Source organism: Neopsephotus bourkii, unplaced genomic scaffold (genome assembly GCF_033783945.1).
Source record: "Neopsephotus bourkii isolate Nb327-2 ecotype Australia unplaced genomic scaffold, CSIRO-AGI_Nbou_v1 NB_1016, whole genome shotgun sequence".
Classification (NCBI taxonomy): Eukaryota; Metazoa; Chordata; class Aves; order Psittaciformes; family Psittacidae; genus Neopsephotus; species Neopsephotus bourkii.
Window position 1 is genome coordinate 1,534,251 of NW_026901505.1, and position 12,923 is coordinate 1,547,173.

The window sequence follows — 12,923 nt, forward strand, 5'->3', positions numbered from 1 at the left end:
GGTTGTCCTTCTCAGAAATAAAACCAGCTGGAGCTTATTTCTAGATTGTAAGCTCTATGTGGCAGGGATCAGTACTTTTTTAAATACATACATGTACAGCAAGAAGTAGATTTGAGCCCTTTGCTCTTTTGGGTTGCCAGTGCAATGAAGAAAACCTGATTCTAATGGTGATAGAGATAATGCAATCCAACAGGAAAGAAATCTCAGAAGAGCTGATGATAAATTTCCTCTGACTTATCTTTACTGAAACCTTAGGTGAATTGATTTGATATTGCTTCCTATGTGTTGCTTTTTCTTGTATGGGGCAAAGACTGTGGCTGCATGCCACGCATCTTCCTAGCTTCTAGTTTTTCATGCAATAAATTCACTGTAATGATTTTATCTCACACTTTGGCCTAGAGCCAAATGAGGTGAGTTCCATAACACAATTTTATATTAAATATATATATTTGATGTTATAATGGTTTTGACAGGGGTGGTTTTTGCAGTTTTTCCAGCAATATTTCAGAAAGACTTCCCTAGCATAAGATGGGATTTCCAAGCCAAGTCAGAAAGTTTTGTTCAGAGGAAAACTAGAAGGAAGTTCAAAGACTCCACGTTTTATTGACCATACAGCACAGAGAAAACTGAAAATCTCTCCATGTTCTCCAAACGGGTATTTCTGCCCTTGCCTTTGCCATTGTAACCCCAGATATAGAGACTTTTAGTTCCAAATAGGGTATATCAAGCATATTCAGTGAGCAATAGTTGTGTAAGATTAACTAGAGAGATGTATATCACCTAGCATCTTGGTTTTACATTATAGAATGACCAGAGTTGGCAGCTATATCCTGGCAGTTTCTGTTCCCTTTGTGGCTTCGTCACTGCTTTCTGCTGTTCTCAGTGTTGGATTTTATGCTGGATGTACTGCATTTGCCTTTTCCCTCCCATGTTTAAATGGACACTTAAGGGAGACATGGTGGTTTCTGTTAGAAATCCTTCATTTCAGTGCAGAAATGTTCCTGCAGTCCCAGGAGCTGTACATCAGCAGGGCACTGGCATTTTAGAATAGCAGAAAATAAAGAAAAGAAGATGGTGAGAATTTGGGGTCCCTTTAGGAAGGCTGCCCATCAAAGTCCACATCTGCCCGCTTTCCATGCAAGCCAAAAAGTCTCTCCGTCTCCAATCCCCTATTTTCCACACAGGAATAGACTAAGAATATAAAGCCATTTTGCACACAACGGGCACTGGTTCTCGCTCACTGGAAGATGTCAGATGTGTAGAGCTACCACATTAAAAGATTTTCCCTCTGATGGAGCTCTTATGCAGCAGAAGCAATTGCTTTTACAATGCGGTTATCTTCATAGCTGTCAGAATGACCTAAGGCTGGAGGCATTTGCTGGCAGAGACTGCTCTAGTGAAGATGTGCAGTCTGCTCCTGTCTACCCCCTTTTTACTGTTTAAATCTGAGGAATAGGGGTTGCTTGGGACTAAATTTCTAAGCAGAATTCTAGGTAATGGGCCTTGGCAAGGAGTTGTATTTATAACATGACTAATTTTAGGATAGATACCGTGTGAATGCAGGCTGCAAATGGTGAAAATACTCTCTTTATTGAGAGAAACAGCAGTGAAAAAGCATTTGCCTAGGAATGAAGTGTTTTGCAAACAAAATAACCAAGGTGACAGGCACACTCTGTTAGCATCAGCGTCTCTCTGCCCACAGAGGGACTCCGGTCTGCTCCTGTCCCTCCAGCACTGTGTCACAAACTGCACTCCCACAAACTCGCTCTCATTCCAGCATCCATGTGCCAGTACAGCCTCCTGCAGCTCCATGCTACGCTGTCCTCTCCCTCTTGGCTGGAAGGTGGGGTATCCACCCGTGCATCTCAAACAGACCCAGCCGAGTCATTCCATTGGGCCCCCAAATATCTTTGCTGTGCTGTCATGACCTGCTTTCGGGTGTGTCTACATCTCTACAATAAGCACAGGACTGGAAGCATGTCCTAGAACTGGACTTCTGTAGGAGCAAACTAATGCCTTGTCATGACTCAATGCCTCTGTGTTAAACAGCTTTGGTTTCCTTGCTGCTGTTTCCCATTGCAGACTCGTATACAGTGTATTGTCGGCTATCACTCCTCAGTCTCCACCTGCCTATTTCTAGGTTTCTCCTCCTTGTGCATCTGTGTTTGGGATTATTTTTTCTCAAGTGCATAAGCATGCATTCTCTTAGGTGGCATCTCATGATGTTATTCCTCTCTGGACTTCTGTATTACTCTGTATTAGCCCTGGTGACTACGCCACTGGGGTTCTGGTCTGATATCCCTAGCTGAGAACATTCTATTACCAACCAAATAATTTCAGACCAACTCGTTATATACCTGTTTGCAATAGAGCCATGCACTGGTGTATTTTACATATACACATCCTAAAATGACTAAGTCAAAGGGTAATTTCCATCTGGGCACTCCATATAAAAATAAATAGCAGGAAGCTATCAGGGTAAGATGAAACCAAAACCTCTGTGTTCTTTATGCCCTGTTACTTGCAGTGTTAGTAAATGGGCAGAAAATAAATGCAGATCTCTGGCCTTGTACAGGCAGGAAGTAGCTTCTTTGAGTTAAGGAAACTTCCTGGTTGAAGTTGAGAGGTATTTCTTCCAGTTTTAGTTCATTTAGGTTAAACTGTTGGAGTTACTACTGAGCTGGCTTGGATTTGAATAGGTGCTGTAGTATGAATTGTTATAGTGTTGCCCAGGCCTCTGAGCCCTACACTCAACCCCTGGAGGTATTTTTTAACTTACTTTATCTTTCTTTCTTCCTGCCTCAGTCCCAGGAAGAAGTTTGTGATTTGCTGCATGCTGCTCCCTTCCAAAATATTTTGCCCAGGGTCTACATCAAAGGTAAGAAGCTGAGAGGGAAGCAGTGGACAGACTCAAAGGTCTCTGCCCAGAAGCTGTTTCTCTCCCATTTCTGTTGAGGATTACTTCTGGCCCTGCTTCCCCCTCGAAAGAGATCAGTGGATACAGCCAAAAGTCAGGTGGAAACAAATGCCTAGGGTGCATTTTCCATAGACTAGTTACAGACTGAAACCTTAGTTAGTCTGGGGGTTCCCTTAAGGTTTCAAAGCCATTTCACAGCCTCTTTGGAGAATGACAGCATGAAATGTCCATCTCAACAGGAGCGATCAGTAACAGGGCTGTGCTTTTGGACATGTTTGGTAAAGCTGCTGCTGAGACTGCAATCGCACATCCCTCCCTTCTCTGCATCACTGGTCCCCTCATTTGCTGTCAGTTTGGCTCACTGATCCAAAGGCTCATTGGATGGTTGCTGGGGGGCAGCTCTGAGCAAACTCGGCGGAAATTGCGGGTCTCCACTTCCTCCTCTCATTTCACTGTTTGCTGCTCGCTTGACAGAAGGAGAACGCTTGGAGGTGCGCATGAAGCGTCTCGAAGCCAAGTATGCCCCACTTCACCTGGTTCCCTTAATAGAGAGGCTGGGCACTCCGCAGGTAAGGATTTCATTGAAAGGGATGGCTGTTGAAAACTCATGGCAGTCCCCACGTGGCCTGTTTGGCCTTGGGAAAATGATCCTTTTTTTTCTGTCTTTTTTTTCATTTTTTCCTTTTTTTTTTTTTTTCCCAAAACATCACTTGAACAACAGAATCACAGTCCTTGCCCTAGCAGACACTTTGAAGGGAAACTGGTGAGCGGGTCCAGAGATGGTGTATTGCTGCCTCCAGTGTGGAGGGCTGGTGGGGAGCTTAAGGCAAGCATGCTAAGAAGTCAGCTCTGAATAAGAGTAACTCTGAAAATCTCTTCTTCTCCATTTTAAAAAGGTGGAGAATTGCTGGGATGGTTTGAGGAGAAACTCCACAGGGCTGTCCCTGACTTAATCCATTGCCATCACTTTTGGGGATCCCATTTTAGGGCTGCAGTGTGATCCATTTTTAAGCTCATCCCTGTCAAGGAATACATCTGAGAATGGTTTCCCTCCTAGCACATGCTTAGAGCTTCAGCACATGCTTAAAATTATGGCTCCATTTAAGCGTCTTCTTGAAGTGGGTCTCAGCTTGGAAAAGATCTCTTGAGCAGATACTGAGTACTGTTAAAAATATCTCTAAAGATAGATCAATGTAGTAAGCAAAATTTGAGCTCCATGGCTATCAGTAACCAAACTTCCACTGCCTACTTAGTGGGGTTGATGGGATCAAAATCATTCAAAGTATTAAATGATTCAAACACCCCTTTTCTGTAATGTACTGCCGAGGGAATAGAACAACCACTCAATTGTATGAGGTGACAGATGTATGGCAGGCAGAAAGTTGATGGTTTTTCGTGTTTTTTCTGATAGATCAAGGACATTTTGAGCTTTGCTTCATTGGAAATTATATGAAACAAAGAAATTGGCTGGATAACTGGGGGCTTTGTTTTACTCAGAAGACACTCCTCTTGCTTCCCATTGACTTCCTTTTAAAGGAGACACTCGAGAAAAAGAATTCAGCTCTGTGTTTTTGTGTCTTTGTGTTGGTCTTTCTCTCTCTCCTTCTTTCCATGCAAAATCATCATTAAAATCTGCTATTAGAGTCCACTCGTTGCTTATCCCTGCCACAATTATAATGGTGATGAAAACAAAGGGATTTCATGTCCTGCTAGAAATGAATTTTTCTGTAAACTGCTCCCATATCCATCACACAGGTACAGTTGAGTACCAGGTCTTTTTTTTGAGCTCAGACATAAATTAACACAATGGTCCCTTTCTACAGATGCCTTCATAGCTTCTAAGCTTGCTCCTGATGCAGTTTTGGACATGCATTTTGGAATTGCAGTTTTGGACACAGGCCATACAGGATTTTTTCCTGCAGAATTTCTAAGTGCCTTTTAGCAATTGTCCAGAATCTGAGCAGAAGTTGCCTGCTAGATGCCTCTCCATAAAGGTGGCCCTATGTAATTACATGCTATTGGGGGTCTGTCAGTCTTTGGGTACGATTCTTGCCAGGTAACAAGCTGTAAATGAGGTCTTGCACAGCTGGATTTGTGCAATGGCAGGAAAACTGTCTGTTTCTTGTAAATAATTGTTTTCCATTGGGATTCCAGAAGCAGCTCTTTGGTAGGTGATTAATAAAGAACCAGGGGGGTGAAAGTGGTTCCTTAAAGGAATCCTTTCTTTTTTAATGCTGATCATAGGGGTATTTAGTAAAGGGTTTTCTAAAGTGCTTGATCAGTCTGATTTTTTACTGGAAATAATGGGAGCCTTGCCTTTTGAAGACACAGGGAATAATTGAGCCAGCACAGCAGCAGCCTTTGATAATTTATCCTGAGGGCATCCTTCCTCTCCTGATCAGAGGAATCAGTGGGACCCCAGACTGTAAGGCAGATCTGGCCACAAACCTAATAGCTCTCCAGCTGCCTTCACCGTGTATGTGTAACGTAACTACTTATGTTAGATATAAGTAGTGTAGTTCTGCATCAAAGACTGGTCCTGTAGTGGTGAATTTTAGAACCAAATTATGTCTGTGAATGTGCATAACTGAGGGGCGTTAAATCCTTTGGAAGCCAAATACATCCCTTTCTAGATCATGATTTCTTACGAAACAATATACTGAGATCACTGGACTAGTTTGTTGCCAAAACTATCTGTTCTATCACTATATCCTAGCTAACACCTAATTTATATTTGAAATAGCTTTACTTCTACTGTGCCTCCATTTTGCTATCATAGACTACTGTGTGCAGGTACTAATCTGTATCTGTAAGAGCTTGGAGCAGGTGAGGAAAGAGAAAATGTACAGGCTTTAGCTATAAAAACAAGCTGGATAAAATCTTTATTTGCCAAGCAAACATGTGCAAGTGTGTGCCATGAAACTGGTGATATCCTTCCGCTGTTTAACAGACCTAGGGATCCCTGGCCCAACCCGGCCTCTACACAGCAATACAGCTTTCCCTTGATATTTGCTGTTAGTTGAACATTAATTGATCAGAGGTTCCCAGAATGTCCTTGTAGTGGAGAAGCAGGAACTGTAATGCTTCTAATTTCAATAGCCACCAAACTAAAAATACTTCAGGTTACTGCCAGCATAAACTAATAGTCAGGAAAGGGGATGTGCAGGATGTTCATGTCTCTTTAGCATAGAATAGAGACATACCAAGTAAACCCAGCATAATTCATGTTCCTAATGTCTGGCCAGGACATGTGCCTGCCCTTTGCACCAGATGCTCTGAGCCCCCATGGTGATTCTGATCAGGGTGATGTTTTTATAGGCATTACAGGGACAGCTGGAAATGGAGCAAATGCTTAAAAACTACTTAAAGCTCCAGGAAGTCCTCTGGGATAGGCAGGGGGTTGGTAACTGTCACGCTTGCTCTGCATGTCTCTCGGAGCAGTGAAAGGGGTGAAAGGCTCTGATGGTGGGCACAGGGCTCCATGGCAGCCGCTCATCTACTGGGGTGAGCATGGCAGAGGCAGAGCCTCCCACAGCCACAGCACTCAGCTCCCATTTCCTGTGTCATTTTTGGCAGTGCTGCCCAGAGGAGTCAGAAATGCTGCTGGAAATGGCAAGAAATGGGCAGCTAAGAGGAACAACCTCTTAGCTTGCACTCCAGCCCCACTCGGGCTCAGTGGGCTTGGTATTCCTATGCTGGAGGGAGGCCCAGCCTTCTTATTGACAGCCCCCCTTTGTTTTTCCCCCTGGGGGAGCGATGGGGCTGAAGTCAATTCTCTTTTAATTCTCTTCTAGTGTAAAAGCCAGATTAATTCCATCCAATTGAGCCATTCTAGATTTGTACATGTAAATCTGAGTGGGGATGGCACAAAAATTCTCCACACATGTAAAGCTTTCACATGTGGAAAAGAGTATTTGACTTTCTTATAAACCACAGGTTTTCCAGTATTAAGGTTCTGGTGGCTTCTCATCTTCCTCGGAGCTATTTAACCCTAACTACAAAGGAAATTAAGAAAGTGATAGGCTATCTGCATATTCAAGAGAGGATGGCAATGTCCTGGGAAGCAAAATGTCCCTGTTCTCTCCTGATTTATTTTCATAATCTGCAGAAATCATGAAATTAAACCCAGCATCACTAAGTAGCACTGATAGAACAGCGTGCTAGCAGAATTAAGGATCAGTATTTCTGGTCAGAGCTCTGCCTTCAACTCCTATTTTCTGATGTACAGAGTTATCTCAAAAGATACTGAGGTTGGTGAAATATAACTGAGCACAATATTAAGTCTTCTTCCGTTTGAGGGATGAGTATTCTCTGGTGGGAAGTGCCGTGGCAGCAGCCATCAGAGGTAAGGTTGGACCTTGCATGGGATGTATGTTAACCTTGAAAGAGCCAGGGAGACTGGGAAGTGTTAAATCCAGCGAGAGGGTCTGTCTGTATTGCATCTTCACTTCTGTTTCTTTGGTTGTCCTCCTCCTCCTCCTCAGCAAATAGCCATTGCCCGGGAGGGTGACCTGCTGACCAAGGAGCGGTTATGCTGCGGGCTGTCCATGTTCGAGGTGATCCTCACACGAATTAGGAGCTACCTGCAGGACCCCATCTGGCGTGGGCCACCCCCGACGAACGGGGTCATGCATGTGGATGAGTGCGTGGAGTTTCACCGGCTCTGGAGCGCCATGCAGTTTGTGTACTGCATCCCTGTGGGCACCAACGAGTTCACTGCAGAGTGAGTGTCAAGCAAGTGTCAGCAGGTCCCCTGGATGCCTTCAGCTGCAGTAGTAGCTTCAGCCAGTGTAGAGGTAGAGGGGGAATGCGGGTCCTTGATGAAAGGACTTTGTTGTGCATGGACATAAAGAGATACCCAGAGAGGTTTCTGTCTGAACAACTGGTGAAAAGAGGAACGCAAAGGGACATGCATGCCCAAGGGAACATGGAGATGGGTTGATGGGCCAGCAACCCAAACCAGAGGTTAGGTCTTCATCCGTCTTGTCCTGCGATACACACTGCACAGCCTGACCCTGGTGTAATTCTGCTTATCTCCTGAGTTAATTTTCTCTAGCTGTATTTATACTGTTTCGGAGTAGGACTGAATCTGATTTCCATAGGAATTCACCAAGGGAAGTTCCTGGTGCCATGGTAGGAATTCTGTCACCTAGTTCTATTCTGTCATCTCTCCTCACCCAATCAACCCTGTCCTCCCTTCCAGGCAGTGCTTTGGAGATGGTCTGAACTGGGCAGGTTGCTCTATCATTGTTCTCCTTGGACAGCAACGGCGCTTTGACCTCTTTGACTTCTGCTACCACCTGCTGAAGGTGCAGAGGCAGGACGGGAAGGATGAAATCATCAAAAACGTGGTAAGTTGAAGGGTGAGGTCCCAAAGGACCTGAACCAGCACACTTCTCTATCTTGCTTTCTCCAGACGCACAAATTACAGCCATGGCCGGTGTTAACCTTATTCATACTGGACATACTTGCTGTGAGATTTACATCTGCAGTCTCAGCAGAGAGGCCAAGGTTTTAATTGCCTTGACAATCAAACCTTTTTTCTCCCAGAGCTTTTCCCTTCTTCCTGGGGTTAGGAAGCTGGAGCTGAGAAGCTGGCATTTCCAGGAACCATCCTGTGATCTCAGTGGCTTTATCAACACGCAGCTGGGAGTCTAGACGTTAGAACAGTTAACTTAAGGACCACTCACTGACCCTGTTAATGCTCTGCCTTGCATCATGAAACCCTATAATGAAGTGAGTCACTGGTCCCTGGGAGGTGCTAAGTGAACTGTAGCACGTGTTACAGCAGCTTTGCTTTAGCAGAGATTTCCAGCAGCAGCACAGTTACTGGTACTTTCTAGCTGGTCAAATGACATAGAACTCTCCTCATGTACTGTTTTTCTCCCTCTCCATCCCTCCAGCCCTTGAAGAAGATGGCCGACAGGATCAGGAAGTATCAGATCCTGAACAATGAGATCTTTGCCATCCTAAACAAGTACATGAAGTCTGTGGAAACAGACAGTTCCACAGTGGAGCACGTGCGCTGCTTCCAGCCCCCCATCCACCAGTCGCTGGCCACTACCTGCTAGTGTGGACACTGACCCTGTGCAGGTTGGGAAGGGAGAAAGGACTGAACCCAGAATGGCTGGGAGAGATAAAGATGGTGTGAGACCTGGCAACAAAGACTGGGTATGCCTACCACACACGAGGATGCATCTTCCCATCTCGTCCTGTTTGAGTGCATGTTCTGTACCATCCCTGTGATCGGTTTTACTTGTAGCTTTCAGACTTGGGGGTGGGTGGGGGTGGGTGGACAAAATGTGCTTTTCTTCCATTAAGTGGTCCAGTTTTTCCCTGAGATTCATCCAATTGAACACATCACTCTGAAGCCATATTGCAGCCCCAAACATGGGGACCCTGGTGGAAGAGCTCCATGCTTCCACAGCACTGGGAGCCCACTCTCACCACAGAAGCAATGGGGCAATTCAACACCCCCAAATGACGCAGGAGGGTCTGAAGACAAGGAAGCCCCTGATTCACTCTGTAAGAGGAAGAAGGGATGAAAGCAGGATTGTCACCTGTGGCAGCACCCTGAGAATCAAGTGATGGGCACAGAGGAGCTGGTCTCACATGGCTGCGTGCCCCAGGCTGGGGCTAGCTTCATACTCTCTGCCATGTTGTTGGCCTTCCTACCATCTGTAAAAGGGAGCTTTGGCACGTGGGTTTCAGAATAACAATGGTGTAGTCACCAAATAGCTCCTCAGCACTTCAGAGAGCTGGGGAAAGAGAAAATAGCCTGGCTTTTCCCTGCTGTGGAACATCCACTTATTTTAATGCAAAGGGTTCTCCCCAAAGAAACATCTTCCGTGGACTAAACAAGATTTCTTGCAGCCTACAGAAGAGGCTGCATTCGTGTGAATGTGCTCTTGATATTAATTTGGGTGGAAATAATCACTGGTCCTGACAGGGGGCAGGTTTAGTTACCTCGAACATACATGATCTTTGGCCAAGGATGAGAGTTGGGTGTGTAACTTGTTTTAGACAAATTTCTAGTGGCAGAGTGACCAAATATCTCGCTTCAGAGGATGGTGACTATCAGCAGGGCTTAGGAAACTTCCCATCACTCAGAAATTATGATTGTTTAGAAGAGGTGAAATACAGGATAAGCATTAAAAAATACCCAGAAATTTCCAGGTTTAAAGGGAGGGAACACTGGAGTCTGTTTTGTTTTCCCACTCAGCTAATCTAAGATCCCTGGATATTGAGAACAGATTCAGTAGGGACTTCAAGGAGGATTTTGTAACTCATGGCCTTCCCTGCTTCCCCTCAGTAGTATCATTGAAGTGATACAAAAGCTTGTGCTTGAAGTTAAAGGAGATCAAACCACACACTCCCAAGAGGAAACAATGCTAGCCTCACCACTGGCAATGTTTTAATTTCTCAGCTTTAGCCAGGCCACAGCAGATAATTGCTGTTACAGAGCACAGATGTGACATTATATATTCCTTTCACGCATTTCATCCTGCCTTGTAAGCTGCGTGCTGTTACAGGTGTTAAAAAGGCAGAGCCTGGGTGTTTATTCTGTCAGAGGGAACATAGAGTTAATTATTAGAAATGTCCCAGCTGGAGTATTTGTGTCTTCCAGCAAACTGCAATAAGCAAGAGTGGGATGAATTTGTTCACCACCTACTCCCTTCATAATCAATAAATGCCCTACACGTGAAAAGTGCTGGACATTTTCACACCTGGACTCTCCTTTAATTATCAGGACAGGCATTTAAACTGCAGGGAGGTAATTGTAGAGCACACTAACCCGAAAGTAGAGTGAAGTCTCAAGAAGTCTGGCTGAAACCTTTCAGTGGCAGTGGAGGACCCAGCTCAGCAAAGCAAGTTGTTTCCTCCGTATCATGAGGAAGAGCAGCAGAAGAGCATCTGGGACTCAATAACACTGCAGGGCTCTTGCTCTCTGCTCTTCTGCTAAGGACATCAGTTCTGGTTTTCTATCATATTCCAACAGTTATACACTACTGGAGTGAGGGTATATACAAATATATATTTTTAAAAGGAAGAGGAGAATCAAGCACTTTATTTTTTGTGGAAATCAAGATACAAGGAAGAAAGATCCAACCAAGATCCTATTTTTCCTGACCTAAATAGCAAGTGCTTGTTATTTTGGTATGAAAGTGTTGCTGAAAAGGTCGCACAAATCCCTGTCTGGCTCTCAGAGCCACCTCTGGGCACAGCACAAATAAAATGTCCTGCTGCATCTGACATGTTATGGGATGGTGGAGTCTTCTCAGAAACCAGCATGAACAAGAAGTTGCTACAGAAGGATAAACTGTACCACACAGCCCAGTCTCAGCTATCGAAACAGAGAAAGATATAGTGAGGTGAATTTAAATGCCCATTTTCATCTGTTTAGGTCTGGAGTGAGTCATGAGATATTTTACCTAAATATGAATACCACTTTGCATTCTTTTGCAGTAGTTTTGCCATAAGAATTCTCTGAAACCCTGCTAAACACAGTTGCGTGTACCTGAAAGAACACGTAGATGAAATCTATTTGTTGCCTTCAGATTTGCTGGCAAAAATGTAAAATCCCTTCAGAGTCCAAGGGATTAAATATTTTGAGCAAAACATCCAAAGTGCATAAACAAAATGTAAAGTAGCTTTTACTGTAGAGTGTATGCAGATGTTTTGCTTTGTTGCTCAAGTAGAATGAGATACCAGCTAGGAAAAATGTTGCGGTCTTCATTTCTGAGATTTGATGTAACTGCCCATTTATTATCTAAAGGATGCAAGTAGTCTTTAGCTTCAGTTCGCTAACCCTCCTTGACTGTGTATGAGAAAGAGGTCCAGGCTTAGGTCTTTAAAGAACTCCACGAAAATTGACTTTTATTCCTACTATTCCTCTTAAATATTGTAATTGTTAATGGAAATGTGAAGCAAATTTATAGCAATAGGGCTAAATAGGAACAGATTGCCATGGGGTTGGGCATATTCTCCACACTTGCAGACTTCCTGCCAAATTTGGGTGTTTTTCTTGCAGATATGCTCTAATCCTGTAGTTTTCATCCTTTCCCAATATGCAGACACCTAACTTATTTTTCCTAGGGAAACATGGACCCCTGTCTGGGTACTTTAAGTCCATTGACTGTGGGACTGCTTTTTCACCTGTTTTTGACTTCTTACTCTGAAGTAGTCTGCAAACTCCCCAGGATTTACCAGCCACCACTTAGAAAGTGTATTTCAAAGACAAGTTGTTGGCTCAGTACAGGAAGTACAGAGGGAAGAAGGGATGGCCTGTGTCGTGAATGAAGTCAAGACTAGGTTATTTTAATGTTCCCTCCAGCTTTGACATTACAAAATGTGACTATTGTCAGTGCACATGCCTTTCTTGGATGATGCTGCACTTTCAATGATACAATAGAAAGGGGAAGGAAAGTAGTTGAAGCTCAGCACTTCCTTGATTTTCCTTTTAGTCTCTGACAGCACTTATTAGCATTGAACAACATGTTAGTCCTAATTCTCCTGCATTACTCCAGTCCAGTAGGTTTATATGTGTTCGAGAACAAAAGAAAATTGAAGATGTAAAAATAAACGCCAAGAAAATATTCTCAAAACCTGTTGTCAGATGTACCAATATTTGTATGAAAAGCTGCTTGAGTTATTTTGTACAATGAATTTTATTTATGGTGAGGTATATTTACGCTCGTGAGCTGATAAGGTGTTAAATTTCTGATCCATATTTGCTATGCAGCTGAAGAAGATATTTTGGTTTTGTATTATTACTTTTTGCTGTTGTTCTAAAAATTCAGCCAACAGAAGCTTCCATCTGCATTAGAAATGCTTCTGCAAGAGTCAAGCATCTGGTACATGGTGATATGTCCCGTAACACAGCAACCACCGGTGTGTACAACAAACGTGGGATGACTTTTGTGATGAAGAGAAATAAAAATTGGGCTCATTCGTGAAATGGGCAGACTTTACCCTTGTGGTATCATCACTGTTCTGGTAACTGTTA

General features: G+C 43.8%; 1 protein-coding gene across 3 annotated transcripts in view; it reads left to right on the top strand.

Moving 5' to 3' along the window:
* Positions 1-9,917, top strand: part of CYFIP2 (cytoplasmic FMR1 interacting protein 2) — a 52,012-nt gene extending 42,095 nt beyond the window's left edge. For all 3 annotated transcript variants that reach the window (XM_061360158.1, XM_061360156.1, XM_061360157.1), the window contains exons 27-31: positions 2,806-2,878; positions 3,392-3,486; positions 7,402-7,640; positions 8,121-8,268; positions 8,821-9,917. In XM_061360158.1, the coding sequence (XP_061216142.1) occupies positions 2,806-2,878; positions 3,392-3,486; positions 7,402-7,640; positions 8,121-8,268; positions 8,821-8,988 (723 nt within the window). In that variant the 3' untranslated portion in view covers positions 8,989-9,917. The remainder of the gene's footprint in view (positions 1-2,805; positions 2,879-3,391; positions 3,487-7,401; positions 7,641-8,120; positions 8,269-8,820) is intronic.
* The last annotated feature ends 3,006 nt before the right edge of the window (positions 9,918-12,923 follow it).